Raw genomic sequence first — 17,142 nt, 5'->3', positions numbered from 1 at the left:
CCCCTGCTTGCTCACTCGCACATGTGCACTCTTTCCCTCTCAAAATAAGTAAATGAACTTTAAAAAAAAAAAAAGGACAGTGAGATATAAATATCTTACAACTCCAGAGACTCCTGCAGATCTCAGACTTTTGCAGCCACACTGAAGTATGCCCTCGCGTATAGATAGCTACTTATCTTCTGATTACACGGACTTCCGTGAAAATTACTGGGAGCAGATGGTTCTTAAGTCAACATTAGATTACACTTATTTATTTTTTCTAATCATGAAATCAGTGTTTATGACAATAAAAATAGAAAATCAAGAGTAGTCAAAGGAATGGTTAAACCACAAAATCGCTCATCATTGTATTTATCTAGAACAGCCGCTAGTGAACCTTCCACGTGTATATTGAAAAACAGCCTCTTGGGTGCCTGGGTGGCTCAGTTTGTTGGGCTTCAGACTTTGACTCAGGTCACGATTTTGCAGTTCCTGAGTTCGAGCCCCATGTCGGGCTCTGTGTTGACAGCACAGAGCCTGGAGCCTGCTTCAGATTCTGTGTCTCCCTCTCTCTCTGCCCCTCTTCCACTCACATTCTATCTCTCAAAAATAAATAAACATTAAGAAGAGAGAGAGAGAGCCTCTTTACACGCATGCAGTGACAGAGTCTATTTCTTCATTCGACTGGAACTAATTTACTCGCTTTCCCTTTCAGTTGTGTAGCCCTATGCATTTACATTAATGACTTTTTTCAGTTATACAAGTAATGTGTGTAAACAGAATAAATATGCACTGGAACACACAGGAAAGTAGGAGATCTGTCTCCTGAGAAGCAGCCACCTAGCCCTTCTCTTTGCATCCTTCCTGAAATGTCCAGTGTGTACAAGAATGCATCTTTCTCTACATATTCTAATTCAAGGCAATTGGAATCTTAATGTTAATACAGTAATCTTAATCTTAACACAATAAGCATCCTGTTTTTCACTTAATACCATATCCTAGATGACCATGCTAAAAAAGAACAGCCATCTCGCATGTTTTATACAGTTTTCCCAATGATAACGTTTATCTCAATTTTCAATGATAACACAGTACTACACTATTACTTACAGAACCAATCCCGTTGATAGAAAAATTGCTCTCAATTTTATGCAATTTATAAACAATTTTGCAGCGGATCTCCTTTCCACCTTTGTACAAATATATCTCTAGAATATAGTTCTTAAAGAATTTCTGGAGTAAAAGGAAATACATTTAAAGTTTTATGTATCTTGCCAACCAGAGTTTGTTTGGTCCTTTTAAATTCCATCAATTTGCACTCCCACCAGAAACATACTACCCAGCATGTCCTCCAATAATGAATATTATCAACTTGTTTATCTGTGCTAATCTCCTAAGTGAAAAATGATCCTTGTTTGTCATTTTAATTTGCATTTATTTGTCATGTTGACAATCCTCTATTATTTTATTTATTGCTCTGGCAACGACCTGTGTCTATCTTTTGTCAGTCTTTCTACTGAGTGATATTTCCTTTCCTTATGGATATATGATAAAAACTAGGCCTTTGTTTTTCATACAGGTGACATATTTTACAAAATCCCTACCTGTTTTTTTTTCTATTTTGTAATTAAATGGTTTACCATAACATTTTATTTTCATGTAGTCAAATTTATCAGTCTTTTATTAATTGCTTACTAACACGATTTAACCACAGCTTGTAACAGGACGTTCAAGGCAGTGAAGTCAGCAACTCCACAGCACCATGGCTGGCTCTATTATTTACACTGCCTCTTACTCAACCATTAACTCCACGAGAGCAGGGACTACATCCTGTCCCTCAATGCTCAGATTAGGGCATCTCCCATAACATTATTCAATTAATCTTTCTGAAAAGATGAGAATTTTATTCAAATCCAGATCCATTAGACTTGAAGTCCATGTTCCCCCAACACAACACAGTCTCTGTTACAGAGGATGCCTCTTCAGAAGACTGTAAAAGGAAAGAGATTCAAAACACTTGGGGGGGGGGGGGAATGGAAAAAGAAGCTTCCCTGGAGAGAGAGATTAAAAATGAGAGACAGAGAGAGAGAGGTAGGGGGCAGTGCGGGGGCGGGGGGGTGGAGGGAATTAGCAAAACTCTCAGGAATAGCAATGTGAAAATGCAAAAGTTAAAGAGTGTGTGTGTCTGTGTGTGTGTGCTTGGAAAGTATATTCAGAACTCTTATCTCTTCTTGCATGAAAAAATTAGTTTAAAATCCACAAAAACATGTACATGTCTGAAATCAGTGTATATTACCTTAATGACATATATGAATATTATACTGTTAACTTCCTTTAAGATGTGAGTTTTAGAGAATTCTAATTATGTCAATTTTAAGTAATAGCTACCTCAATCAAATGGGATGTAAATAAACAGATACATCTATTTAAGAAATCTATATTTTGTGTCCACATATTAATCTGTAATATAGATAATATTTACTGTCTATCAAACCTCTGATATAAACTAATTCTAGACATTCTCGAAGTATAGAACTGGATGGGAGGCAAGCACTGGAAGGATCCAACACTGAGGGACTACAGACAAAGCGAGTGAGGTCTCAGGTGAGAAGGAAGACAAGCCAGCCATGGGGCTTGAGTTTACCAAAGACTGGAATGGGAAGGAGTGAATACCAAGTATCAGAGAGTCAATGGCAATTCATGAGGCAGTTAAGTATGCAAGGGCTCCCAGGTGTCTCCAATGCAGACTGGCAGAGAGAAGCAGTGGAGCCAGAGAGCTTAAGCAGAAATCAGACAGCATCCAGCTATCAACATGATCTCAAGTATTTGCTGAACACCAGCTAGGTACCAGATGTGGAAGATACAGATGTAAGAGACGGGCATTATTGCATTCGGAGAATGGGTAGAATAATGGAATAGAAGTTTTCAGCCTATGGGGAACTATGAAGAAAACTTTATTTCCTCCATTTTCTGATGAGAAAATCAGGAGCCACCGTGTACCTACGATAAGCACTATGCTGTGTCTTCTGTGTCTTCTGTATTTTCCAAATCCAGAACTTCCCTGGTTAGATCCAATAGTTTCAAGCGAAGTTTCTTTTCTAAGGCATGTTTAAAAGGCAAAAACAACAAGAACAGAAACAAGTTGAAGAAGAAAGTTTTACTATGTTAATGACAAAGAGGATGGTAATAAATGTACCCTAATTTAAAAAGTGGAATAATGAGAAGAGGGAGAATGATATACACTAGGCTAAGCATGTGCATACATGACAACATGTAAGCCATCCAACAACTTTTTGAGGGGAATTACTATTACCATTTACAGACAATATTTGAAATAACAGACATCATTCACTATGTGCCTGGTATTTTTCCAAGTACTTTACATCAACTCATGGAACTGCATGATAACCCTAAAAAGAAGGCACTGGAGAGTGGGCAGGGCGGATGAAGAAACCAAGCCCGACTTTAGTAATCTGTTCAAGGTGATGGAAGTGGTAGAGCTTTCCCTCTGACACTCTTCTGGGATAAAAGAAGGGTCGTTTTCTCAGAGGCTGCTGCCTATGGATTAAAGACTAAAGCTTTTGTTTTTCAAGAAAAAGACATAACAGTAGTGGGATAACAGGTCCACTGATGTGTCATAAACAGACTTGATGGGCCACATCTAATCGGTTACAGGAAAACCTACCGTCCATGAAAATCTCTAATATATTTATTAAGTAATTCAAACAGCTATTTCTTGGGTGCCAATCCCATTTGCACATGGTGCTAGGTAGTGGGCAAAACCACCCAGATTTGAATTCAGTCTATTAAACCTTTGGGATAAGTGAAGCGTATAGGTTAACATCTGAGCTGGACACTTCAGCTCCTTCCCCTGAATTCTCTGCAATGCTCACTTTGGTACGGCAGCCAGGAAGTCCAAGGGCTTGGCCCCAGTTTCTGACTTGAGCAGTCAGAGTGAAATGCCGGTGAAATTCCTGATCTCCTTGCAAAAATGACGAGCATAGGAAGAGCTGCAGATGTGTCTCATGAGACGAAAGGGGTGGTTTGCCATGGGGGTTAAGACATGGCACGCTCTGCCCTAAGAGACAATTTCCAAGAGCAGCCCCCTTTCACTTCTGCCATGTCAGACAGCACTCCTGCAGCACTGTGAGCTGACAGCAAGCGGCTGAGGCCACATGAGGGGAGCCAGCACTGGAGGGAGCTGACCCTGCGGAATGTAGAACAGACATAAAGCAACCGGTTCTGGATGCAATGATGAAGCCATTGAGTCACACCCGCTGGTAGACGTCCAGCTCTATGAGCCAATCAGCGACCTCTGCTGTGTGTGCCAGAGGCTGGAATCTGCAAGCGGACACATCCTAAGAGATGCATCATTCCAACTACAACAACTTCTCCCCTCCCTCTCTGAGTAGTCCAGTCACGTAAAAGTCAGATCCTTAGCCATGTTCCCATTAAAAATTAAGTCAGGGGCACCTGGGTGGCTCAGTTGGGTTAAACATCGACTTCAGCTCAGGTCATGATCTCATAGTTCATGAGTTTGAGCTCCACGTCGGGCTCTGTGCTGACAGCTCAGAGCCTGGAGCCTGCTTTGGATTCTGTGTCTCCCTCACTCTCTGTCCCTCCCCTGCTCATGCTCTGTCTCTCAATAATAAATAAACATTATTTTTGTAAATAAATTAAAAAACAAATTAAGTCACAAAACCATTTCTGATGAAGAGTTGTGCTCCCACCTGGCATTTTGTAGAGTTTATTACTACTCCTTTGGAGGGTTCTAAAAACATCCGATTTACTCCCCAGTGAAGTCTGTGAAGTGAAAGGAGGAAAAGCTTGAGGGATACGTGGCCCAAAAGGATAAAACTGAAATGCTGACTTTGTTGGATGAGACTTTTTCTTTGATTTTAGAAAAACACATTATACTTCTCTCTGTCCATCTGTATTACTTACGGATACAGGAGCACACGGACCCATTGAAAAGAAAAATCTAACGGACTACTGAAAGAGCTGATGTGATGCGCATTACCTAGATTTGTCTACAATACCACACTTCGCACATAGCCCTTTCTACCCTCAAACACACACAGAGGAGACGCCTCATTACCCTCAGCATCTAGTTTCTCCCAGAAACAAACTCAGCATCATACCCAGTGAAGAGGTCAAACTTTGGTAGCAAAAACACTACCACACGCCAGATTGCATTCCAAATGCAGGAATTCATGCTGCAATTTCTTCATTGGCAAAGAAATGCGTCCTTAGGATTTGGGCATCATAAAACCGTTATGCTAATGATTTCCTGGGTAAAATAATAAATCCAGATTCCTATGAGGCCTCAACATCCTGGGTCCTGTTCAAAGACATGCTAGCCAGCGTTACCCCTTATTCTGAAAACACCGAACTGCATGTGTTTAATTGTTATGGCAGATCAAATAGCCCACCTAAAGGCGGCATATTAAAAATGCTAGCAGGCACAAGAGTTCTAGTTGCTAAATAGTATTATCAAATTGTAATGAGTTTCATTAGAGATAATTTCCAAATATTTTGATGACTTTTCATTTTTCACTGAAAAGAAAAAAGCCTTGAGACTTCTCTCTCCACTTAGACACACACGTTCCTACTCTATCAGAGCTCCATCGGTTTAATTCATCAACATTTCCTGAGTATTTGCCATGTGCCAGAGACAATGACAGAGATGCCCAAGTCAGACGAGGTGCCCTTCTTGCCCTAGGGATCACAGTCACATCTGTAACTAAAGAAGAAATCTGGGAAGTGCTGTAACACAAGTTAACACTGAGTTCTAAGAAAGCAGAGAGAGGGAGAAAGAGAGAGAGAGAAAGAGAGAGAACTGTTTAATCATGCTTGAAACTGAGGGAAAATGCCAAGATTAACTTCAAAAAAACAGTCACAGGTGAAGTGGGCCTCAAAAAATATACAAGGATTTTGGAAAAGGTAGGAGTAGGAAAATGTCACGGGAGTGTAGACGTGAGCAGGATACTGAGAAAGTGGGTATGGCTAAAGAAAGGGGAAGGACAGTGTCAAGGACAAGCTGAGAAGAGTTGGCTGGAGGCTCCTGTACCAGGGGAAGCAAGTTAAAATTGGCCTTCTGGCATGATGGGAAAAGCTGAGAATTTTCTAAATGGAAGAGATGGGTGGTTACAGTGCACCAGATGAATGTGGGATTTGGGGAGTGAAGGCCAGTGAAGAGAGAGGTCATTTTCCAAAGGTCTCCTGCTCCTGAGTGTCTTGCGTGTGAGCCACCGAAAGTCTTTGTTTTGGGCCATCTTTTCACGGATGTTTGTAGCAAGCAGCCTTGGAGGAGAGAGATGGTGTAACCATCCAAACAGAGGGCAGACAGGTTTATTTCCGATCTGACTGACGAGGACTCACAATCCCTTACTGGTAACCCAACCCACCGGATGTCAAATGTCCCCTTCATATTGCCCTGGGAGAAGTGGGGTTTGAGAAACTGGCACCCAAAATGCTGATACTTTGGCTTCATCCACTGCCTTGAGAAATAAACTATCTCTCTTTATCCTAAATTCGAGGCCACTTCACTAGCTTCCAAATTCATAGTTCCTGATGAGATATGGAGCCCAGGCCAAAAACAGTAAGGAAGTATGTTTGCATACAGTCGCCAGGAATGCAGCATAAACCACGACAAGCGTTGCTTGACATATGTCAAACACACTGAGAAGCTGAAAACACAAATCCTCCAAAGGAAGGAAGATGGAGAGGGTCCCTGACAAGATCCTTGTGAGGGAGAAAGAGGAGTCTTGGGGGACTAACTTCAGAATCACAAAGGAAGTATCTCCTGCACATGCCCCCCACCCCCCAAATCACACCCTTGACTCCCCTCCACACACCGAAGACAAATCTACTGCTCTGGCGACAGTCCACATTCAGGGATGGATGTAAACACTAAATGTCATGAGGGTTTAGTGCAACAACAGTAAAGGCGGAAAGCCTCGGTTAAGAAGCAGGCCATAAAACTGCGGTAACATATGTGATTGTTTTACAGAGACATGTGTTGGTTGCCTTGAAAACCGTCAGACACCTTACCTAGCAACTCATAGAGAGAATTCAGAATCGACTTCCACGACTCGCCTCCTTCTCTCCCGGCCACATCCGCGAAGTGGGCTGCACTGCTGTACACATGTAGCCTGTCAATGCACTCAAGCACGAGGTTGATCATGCCCTGCAAGGTTAATACAATACCGTGAGAAACTGAGATTCTGCCCACAAACAAAAAAAAATAATGCTAAGTTGATTAAAAAAAAAAAAATGCCTGGCTTGAAGTCAGACTGTTAATCATAAAGAAAATTGAGGTCATTTATTTAAGTGACAGGAAGAAACACATTTGCATGGGAAATAAAATGTTCTTGAAATAATTCAAGTGGTGCCTAAATCCTGCGAGCTGTTCTCAAATAGAAGCAGAAGAACAAAATAAAAATATGTGCTTTATACGGGCAAGGTTTACTACTAGATTAATGAACTAGTCGCAGCTGTATTCGACCATGAGTAAACAAAGCACTTCAGAGTATGCCACCCCAAAATATGACACTTTGATGCAAGGATGTTTTGTTTAATACTAATGTTTATTTATTTTTGACAGAGAGGGAGAGCAAGGGGGGAGGGGAGTAAGGGAGGGAGGGAGAGAGAGAGAGAGAGAGGGAGATACAGAATCCAAAGCAGGCTCCGGGCTCTGACCTGTTAGCACAGAACACAACATGGGGCATGAACTCACTAACCCTGAGAACATGACCTGAGCTGAAGTTGGATGCTTAACCAACTGAGCCACCCAGGCACCCCAAGGATTATTTTTTTAAGTTTATTTTTATTTATTTGGAGAGAGAAACAGAGACCAAGTTTGGGAGGGGCAGAGAGAGAGGGAGACAGAATCCCAAGCAGGTTCTGCACCATCAGCACAGAGCCCAATGTGGGGCTTGAACTCACAAACCAGAACCAAAATGTAGAGTCCCTAACCTAATCACATGAGCCACTCAGGTGCTCCTAGCATAAGGATTATTTTGAGCCGAAGGCAGCTGAGAAAAGACAGACACAAGAAAAAACCTTTCCTCTCCACCAGGAAGGGCAGGAGATGTTGAATCACAAGAAACAACAATGGCCAACACTTTTCAGCCCTGAGGCCTTAGAGAGGAATCTATATAACAAACTTTACTAACTCACACTCTCTTAGTTTCTAAATATATTTACCTTCCCACAACTTGCTGCCCAGAAACCTCAAAATTCCTTTCCTTAGTCTCTTCCTTTCTCTACAAATTTATTGCCTTTTATTAGTCTGTGGTATAAGCCCAAATTCTAACCACCCCTTCGAGTTGCTCACCACAGACTGTTCCCATGAATACTCAGGATCCGCCAGTTAATAAACCTTTACTTGTTTTCTCTTACATATCTGTCTTTTGTTACTCTGACCTGCAGGGCCCTGAACACTGAACCTGAGATCAGTGGAGGAAAAAGATTTCTTTTCCTCCCCTGTAACAGCATGAGCGAATCCTTTTTCTTAGGTAGGCATCATCACGATCATCATCATTTTCTTCTACATTTATTTATTTATTTTTGAGAGACAGAGTGAGACAGAGCATGAGCGGGGGAGGGGCAGAGAGAGAAAGAGACACAGAATCCGAAGCAGGCTGTGGGCTCTGAGCAAGCGTTCAGCACAGAGCCTGACGCAGGGCTCAAACCCACGAGCCGCGCGATCATGACCTGAGCTGAAGTCATAAACTTAACTGACTGAGCCACCCAGGCGCCCCGTCATCATCATTTTTAATACTAAAGATCTAAATAAATTAATAAAGAAAAGCTCATGAAAAGATAGCTTTGAAGCAAATCGAAAATGCATTACACGAGTGTGCAAGATGCTATCTAAATCTGGGGCTCCTGGGTGGCTCAGTAGGTTGGGCGTCCAACTCTTGGTTTCAGCTCGGGTCCTGATCTCACGGTCTTGTGGGTTTGAGCTCCGCATGGGGCTCTGTGCAGACAGTGCGGAGCCTGCTTGGGATTCTGTCTCCCTCTCTCTCTGCCTCTCTGTCACTTGTGTTGTCTCTGTCTCTCTCAAAATAAATAAACTCAAAACAAAGATGCTATCTAAATTTAAAATTAAGCTTTTATTAGTATTTCTTGATCAAGGTTGCCAAAATGAGGCAAAGCACACAAAAGGAAGCGCTAGAAAGAGCTGACTACTCAAGGGAACTTATTTCACAGAATTTTAAGAGGGACCATGACCCTAAGTACATTTGTTGGTTCCCATCCAGATTGTCTTTTGTGAGAAATTGAAAAAAAAAAATCCAAATCAATCCTCAAATTTCCATGGCCCAGTATTTCATATCACCTAGTATTTTGGCAGACGCCAGATGAAAAGGCCTCAACAGGGGCACCTGGATGGCTCAGTTGGTTAAGTGTCCAGCTCTTGGTTTCAGCTCAGGTCACGATCTCATGGTTTGTGAGCTCGAGCCTCGCATCAGGCTCTGCTCTGATAGTGCAGAGCCTGCTTAGGTTTCTCTCTCTGTCCCTCTCTCCCTGCCCCTTCCCTGCTCTCTCTCTTTCTCTCTCTCAAAAATAAATAAAAACTTAAGAAAAGAAAAAAGAAAAGAAAAGGTCTCATCAAACTACTCTGTGTTGTTACTGGCTCATGTTGACAGCCCCCTGCTTTCATACCACTAGTCTCTAGACTCAACATTTTTTTTAATATACACACTAAAAAGTCCTCAAAAATTAATCTTAATTCAAAGGCTGTTGATAGAAAATTAGGAAACAGTTTTCAAACTAGACAAATGTAGAGTCAGGGATTGTGGGCACTCAGCAATATTCTCTAACCTTTCTTTCTTAGATACTTTTACAGAGATACTTTTACTCCAAAACATTCATTATTCCACACACAGGGAGCACTCAGGGGAGAGGAGCATGGCTTGAGCAGGACCCATTTGCCAGCTCACATGACATCCTCCTGCTTAAATTCTTGTCTATGGTACTAATCCTGACACTCATTTTAAAGGAGCATTAGACATTAGCTCGGTACTTTTGTAGTTCTGCCTATAAAATATGGCAGATGCGTGAAATAAAATTACACACAAAAACTCAATACAGGTAAAAGAAAGAAGTGGATTTGCTCTATCCAAGCAGACAGCCTGGAGCTCGGTCTCTCCTCAGGCAGCCTGACCTCCCCTGGGAAGTTTCTCTCCCAACACAAAGCTCCCTGGGGATTCCTAGTGCCCCACCCCTCAGCCCAGGTGCCTCAAGAACCTTGTGAGTCCAAAAACCACCAGATTTTCAAAGTCTGTGTTCCTTTGGACACTTGGGGATACTGTGTGTCTATAACAGACAGGAAGCTAACTGCAGTGCAGTGAATGATCAGTGCAAGGCTGAGCAGACAGTAAAATAAAATGCCCTTCGCCAGGGGAGTGAAGAGTTTCACTGTTTCAAATCAGCACTCATCCACAGAGAAACAAAAATAACCAAAAATAACCGCAGGGTTCCTCCAAGGCCTGGTTCCCTTATGCCCCCCTCTACCTGCCCGTCCAACTCAAAATGCAAGCCTGTCAGAGAATTTCCCCCCAGAGCAGCGGTTTTCCGAGGACAGCAGTACACAAGAAATGACTGCTGGTGGAAACTCACCTCTTCCTGGAAGAGATTCTGCCGGTTCTTTAGAGCCCGTAACCTGTTCTGTTTGTCCTCATGTTCCAGATGCTCATCGGGGGGATGGAAGTAGCCAATCAGGTCCTGCAGACTCAGGCTCACAGACTCTATAGGCAGGTCTACTGTGGAAGCCTTCACTTTTTTGCTGAGCGCATCGAGGCCCCTAAAATACATAGCAAACATTTCTGGACATCAGCGATCTTCAATCTTTCCGTTTTTTAGACCACTGATGGTTTAAAGGTTTATTCTCTCCCCCACACACCCGTAAGTGGAAACCCTAAGAAAGGGTCCAGTTTTTCTCAAACAGCAATAACTAATATACTCAAATGAAAAATTCTAAATTTTGCCAAGTATATATGATGCTATATTAAAAACACCAGTAGTGGGAGGGGGGGTACCTGGGTGGCTCAGTCGGTTGAGTGCACTTCAGCTCAGGTCATGATCTCAGGGTTCATGAGTTCGAGCCCTGCATTGGGCTCCCTGCTGTCAGTGCAGGAATTCTCTGTCCCCCTCTATCTGTCCTTCCCCTGCTTGCGCTCTCCCAAAAAACAGATATATATTTAAAAAATAAAAAATAAGGGGTGCCTGGGTGGCTTAGTCAGTTAAGCGTCCGACTTTCACTTAGATCATGATCTCGCGATTCGTGGGTTCGAGCCCCGCATCGGGCTCTGAGCTGACTGCCAGCTCAGAGCCTGGAGCCTGTTTCAGTCTGTGACTCCCTCTCTCTCTGACCCTCCCCTGCTCACACTGTCTCTCTCTCTCTCTCTCTCCTAGAAATAAATAAAACATTTAAAAAAAATAAATAAATAAAATAAATAAAAACACCAGTATCGGGACACCTGGGTGGCTCAGTTGGTTCAGCCTCTGACTTTGGCTCTGGTCACGATCTCACAGTTTGTAAGTCCAAGCCCTGCATCAGGCTCTGTGCTGACAGTGCAGAGCCTGCTTGGGATTCTCCCTCTCTCTCTCTCTCTCTCAATCCCTCCCTCTTCCTCTCTCTCTTCCCCACTCATATTTTCTATCTCAAAATGAATAAAAACTTAAAAAAAGAAAAAAACCCACACCAGTATCAAGAGAAACTACTCTAGACAAAAACCTGAAGAGCCAATTCCTACAAAGCCAATGGTCCCAATATTTAGAAACCAACCGATACACATTTTATTTTTTAAATATAATTTATTGTCAAATTGGCTTCCATGCAACACTTAGTACTCATCTGAACAAGTGCCCTCCTTAATACCGATCACCTACTTTCCCCTCCCCTCCACCCCCCATTAACCCTTAGTTTCTTCTCTGTATTATGATACTCATTTTAAATCACCACATACTTCAAGGACTAAGATGAAACTTCCAAGATTCATAACTCTGGCCTTTAATTGTTCTATTTTTTGTTTTTAGAGAAGGAACTGATAGTACCTGATACTATATCATTGACCCTCACTGCCATTCTGTAAATTCCTGACTGTTTAAAAATATATTCCAATGATGTTAATTATAAATTTTTCTTATTAATCAGAAAATAAGAAATTAAAATGTGTTTATCTGAAAAAAAATATTTAAAATTGGATTAAGAAACATGTTGCATTTTCTAACCTTTGAAGAAAAACATCTTACTGGCATATAAATGGGTTAATTTGTTAAGCTTTCTGAGATTCAGAGTTTTAAAATTAATAGCTATGACTATATCTGGAAAGAACGTTAAAATATACTATTTGTAAATCAAATCATTCTAAAATAAGAAGCTTATTCTTAAAAACACACAACAGACAATGTAAAAGAATGTGAGAATGCCTGTACTATAGTTGGTGTAGTAATATTCATATTAGTCAAGAAGAAATCTAATGCATTCAATATTATACTTCCTTTCCTGCTCTCTGCATCAGCCAGATTAAAGGGCAATATTTTATTCCAAGAAAATGTTTCTGGCCAGCTATCTGTTTTAGACTTTACATTTTAAAAACAATTAGAGCCTCATAAATGAGAATTAACATTTAAGTTTACAATGTTCAAAAATAAAATTTAAAATGTATCATCAATGACATAAGGACTACATATAATCTTTGAAGGGTTGACCTCAGCCTTATAAACAGTAGAAACAATAAAAACAGACAACTCTTCTAAAGCTTTTGTCTATAATTTCAAATAAATTACAATGGAATTTATCTATTACCCAGTTTTATCATCTCAACAAGTCTTTCTGTGTCCAAAAACTAACATAAATGACTTTTCAGAAGAAATTTATTTCACCTCTTTTAAAATGAGAATTTATATGCAATGATATATTTCTGTTCTAAACTTGTTGTCCTATTAAACTTTAGTTGAATCCTAAAGTGAAACTCAACTCTCATCAGACTGAAGTAAATGAAATTCAAAAGTGATTCAAATATAACATCTACATTTTTAAATCTAAAAAGAAACAATTTTAATAAGTGTCAGTTCTCAAGCTACTAAGTCGAACATATCCACTATCAGAAATGTAACCATTCAATTACTCTCTACAAGCCTCTTATCAGACAAATACAATCCAAGACCCTAAAATTGTTAAGGTTTCTAACTTCCATCTCTATAAAGACATTTACCATCTTAATTTATCAAGAACAAAAATGAACAGAAAAAATAATTAGGGAAAAAACCAAAGGTGGTAGAAATACACTACGCAGAGCAAACATTAAAGCCATGAATTCCATCTCTATATTTTGTAATTTGAAGATGAAACAATATTACTACCACAGATTCCTTTAAGAATACATTCATTAACATGGGATGCCTAGGTGGCTCAGACAATCATCCAACTTCGGCTCAGGTCATGATCTCATGTTCATGGGTTTGAGCCCCATTTGGGGCTCTGTGCTGACAGCTCAGAGCTGGAGCCTGCTTCAGATTCTGTGTCTCCCTCTCTCTTCTCCTCCCCTGCTTGTGCTCTGTCTCTTTCTGTCTCTCAAAAATAAATAAACACTAAATTTTTTAAATAAAAAAAGAATACGTTCATTAATACACCTAAAGGAACAAAAGGTTTCATATATATTTTTTACAGTCCAGAAGAATAGAGTCTCTTCTCACAACACAAATGAAATCACACACACACACACACACCACACACACACACACAACACACACACAACTCTACCATTACCACCACCACTATTCTGACCTGGAAGACAAGGAACGGAAGAGTCACAGAAAATAAACTGCCTAAGAAATACAAATGAAGATTTATTAAATGGCCTTGACTTTCACTCTAATCAATGAAAAAGAGAAGTCGTTCCATGCATTTTTAAATATTAGGTTCTTAATAGTAAATAAATCTACATTAATAAAATGAATACTTAAAAATAATTTACTTTGTAAAGTACAGAGGTTCCAATATTGTAAAGACCTGGAGATTTTAAAGAATTTTGGTGCTTTCATGAATATTACAAAAGAATCAAATTATTTTACTTAAAATAACATATCGTTTATAATATTCTGTAATTATGTAAAACATTCCAAAATTTCTGAGATATATTTAAGAACCGTATAAATTCAGGATGTCTAATGGTTCAGCAAATACTAATGAGCATATAAGTAAAACCCACATATATAAAAAATATATTAATGTGATGAATTAAATATTAAATTAAGTGATTAACTAATGGGTAAATCACAAAGAGAAATTAAATAAAGAAATATAATCAACAGAGGGGCCTGGCTGGCTCAGTCAGATGAGCCTCTGACTTCTTAGGTTATGATCTCTTGGTTCATGCATTCAAGCCCCATGTCAGGATTCAGAGCACTGTGACAGTTCAGAGACCGGCGCCTCCTTCAGATCTGTCTCTCTCTCTGCCCCTCCCCCACTCATATGCTATCTCTCTCAGTCTCTATCTCAAAACTAAATGAACATTAAAAAAAGAAATTAAAAAAAGAGACCTTAACATTTTAAAAAATATGGTCAGCAAACATGAAATATACCCATTTTCACAATTCTTGAATAAATTCAACTGTAAAAAAATTGTAAATACATACACATATATGTATATACATACGCATACACATGTATATTCATATATAAATTTTTCCATCAAATTGGCTAGTTATTTTCAAAAAATTTTTTAATGTTTATTTATTTTGAGAGAGAGCACAAGCAAGCAAGCAGTGAAGGGGCAGAGATAGACAGAGACAGAGAGAACTCCAGGCATAGTGTAGAGCCCGCTGTGGGGCTTAAACCCACAATCCATGAGATCGTGACCTGAGCTGAAACCAAGAGTCAGACATTCAACTAACTGAGCAACTCTGGTGCCACTCAAATTGGCAAATTTAAAGAGATATATGATTCCCATCACAAGCCAGAATGTATACTGGTATAATGTTACCAGAAAACACTTTGACCACAAGCTTGATACAGTTTGAAGATATGAAACGGTTTCCTTTATGAAGAAGGAAAGTTAGCTACTATAAGAATCATTTTATTTTTTTAATACAGTTCAAAACTTACAAAGTATTTAGGCTTCATTACCCTCAGTGTAAAGTAAACATAAATAGGTCAAGCACAAGGGTATGTTATAGAATAATCCTAACCTGTAACTATCAAATACGAGTTACACATACAATTTCTAAAATCACATTCTGCAGGCACCTGGGTGGCTCAGTTGGTTGAGCATGACTCTTGATTTTGGCTTAGGTCACGATCTCATAGTTTGTGGAATCAAGCTCTGTGTCGGGCTCTGCACTGACAGCACAGGAACTGCTTGGGATTCTCTTTCCCCTCTCTCTCTCTGCCCCTCCTCTCCCCCACTTACATACAGGCATTCTCTCTCTCTCAAATTAAAAATATAATAAAATTACACTCCCTTTTTAAAAGTTTATTTAAAAGAAAGACATAAAATTATCTAGCCCCCATTTTCTAATATATTTTGCCAATCTACCAAATTGTAGGTTTACTGCTGTGGTATATTTTAGACTTGTGTATTTGTAAATCCAATAAAGAAATTGAAATAAAACATCAAACCACTACAACAAAAGAAAATGTACCTTATAAATCTATTGAAAAGGAAGACTGTGCTCCGGATAACTCGTGCGGTCCGTGATTCTTCATGCTGAGATCTAGATAAACTTAAGCCATCATCCATGTGGCCTTCATGATGCATAATAGCCTGTACAAATGCAAAACAAACAAACAAACACCATTACTCCCACCATCTCCTTTCTAAAAGGGTGCTAAGAAAATGTACACTTTAAAGGTGAGCCACAGCGTCCCTAAACATTAGGGAAGTGCAGATCAAAACCACACTGAGAAACCACCTCACGCCAGAGTGGCTAGAATGAACAAATCAAGAGACTCTAGATGCTGGTGAGGATGTGGAGAAACGGGCAACCTCCTACACTGTTGGTGGGAATGTAAACTGGTGCAGCCCCTCTGGAAAACAGTGTGGAGGTTCCTCAAAAAATTAACAATAGAACTCCCCTATGACCCAGCAATTGCACTGATAGGAATTTACCCAAGGGATCCAGGAGTGCTGATGCACAGGGGCCCATGTACCCCAATGTTCACAGCAGCACTCTCAACAATAGCCAAAACATGGAAAGAGCCTAAGTGTCCATCAACTGATGTGATCAAGAAGATGTGGTTTATCTATACAATGGAATACTACATGGCAATGAGAAAGAATGAAATCTGGCCATGTGTAGCAACATGGATGGAACTTGAGGGTGTAATGCTGAGCGAAATAAGTCAGGCAGAGAAGGACAGATACCATATGTTTGCATGTATAGGTGGATTAGGAGGAACTTAACGGAGGACCATCAGGGAGAAAAAGGAGAAAAAATAGTTGGGGAGAGGGAGGGAGGCAAATCATGAGAGATTCTTGAATGCTGAGAACAAACTGAGGGCTGATGGGGGTGGAGGAGAGGGGAAGGGGGTTGATGGGCATGGAGAAGGGCACTTGTGGGGATGAGCACTGGGTGTTATATGGAAACCAACTTGACAATAAACTATTTAAGAAAAAATAAAAAATAAAGGTGACCCATAACAATAAAAGTTCATATATACAGTGAACCAAAAATTATTTTATTTATAGCTCTTCAAATTTATAATGAAAACTATGTCATAAGGTATATGTATTTTTTTAAGTTCATTTTGATCTATTCTTAGTAAGAGAGAGCAAATGGGGCAGGGACAAACAGGGAGAGACAGAATTCCAAGCAGGCTCTATGTTATCAGCGCAAAGTCAGATGTAGTGTTGAACTCATGAACTGTGAGATCATGACCTGAGTCAAACTGAAGAGCTGGATGCTTAACTGACTGAGGTACCCAGGTGCCTGTTGAGTTGCATATCTTTTAGTAACTCACTCAAGTGGTATTTGAGCAAAAAAAGATTGAAGATAATTGTTTAAGCCATAATATATATATATATATATATATATAGCATATATATACTTTTTTTTTTTTGCATTTACCACTTAAGTATTTAGAATGGCAAAAGAATACCTGAACTTTCTAGTATTTTTCTGATGGAAACTTATTTCTATCTTTACAAAAAT

The 17,142-nt window shown here is 39.9% G+C and overlaps 1 protein-coding gene across 1 annotated transcript in view; it reads right to left on the bottom strand.

Annotated features, from left to right (window-relative positions):
- Positions 1–17,142, bottom strand: part of RYR2 (ryanodine receptor 2) — a 468,566-nt gene that overhangs the window by 345,359 nt on the left and 106,065 nt on the right. The window contains exons 12-14 of the mRNA XM_039254352.1: positions 15,634–15,755; positions 10,606–10,789; positions 7,033–7,168 (exon numbers count right to left, since the gene is read on the bottom strand). Coding sequence (XP_039110283.1) covers positions 7,033–7,168; positions 10,606–10,789; positions 15,634–15,755 — 442 coding nt within the window. The remainder of the gene's footprint in view (positions 1–7,032; positions 7,169–10,605; positions 10,790–15,633; positions 15,756–17,142) is intronic.

The sequence above is a fragment of the Hyaena hyaena genome, unplaced genomic scaffold, assembly GCF_003009895.1.
Source record: "Hyaena hyaena isolate Hyena2069 unplaced genomic scaffold, ASM300989v1 scaffold_485, whole genome shotgun sequence".
Lineage (NCBI taxonomy): Eukaryota > Metazoa > Chordata > Mammalia > Carnivora > Hyaenidae > Hyaena > Hyaena hyaena.
Note: the sequence above shows the minus strand (reverse complement) of the source record. Positions and strands in the feature narration are given on the sequence as shown.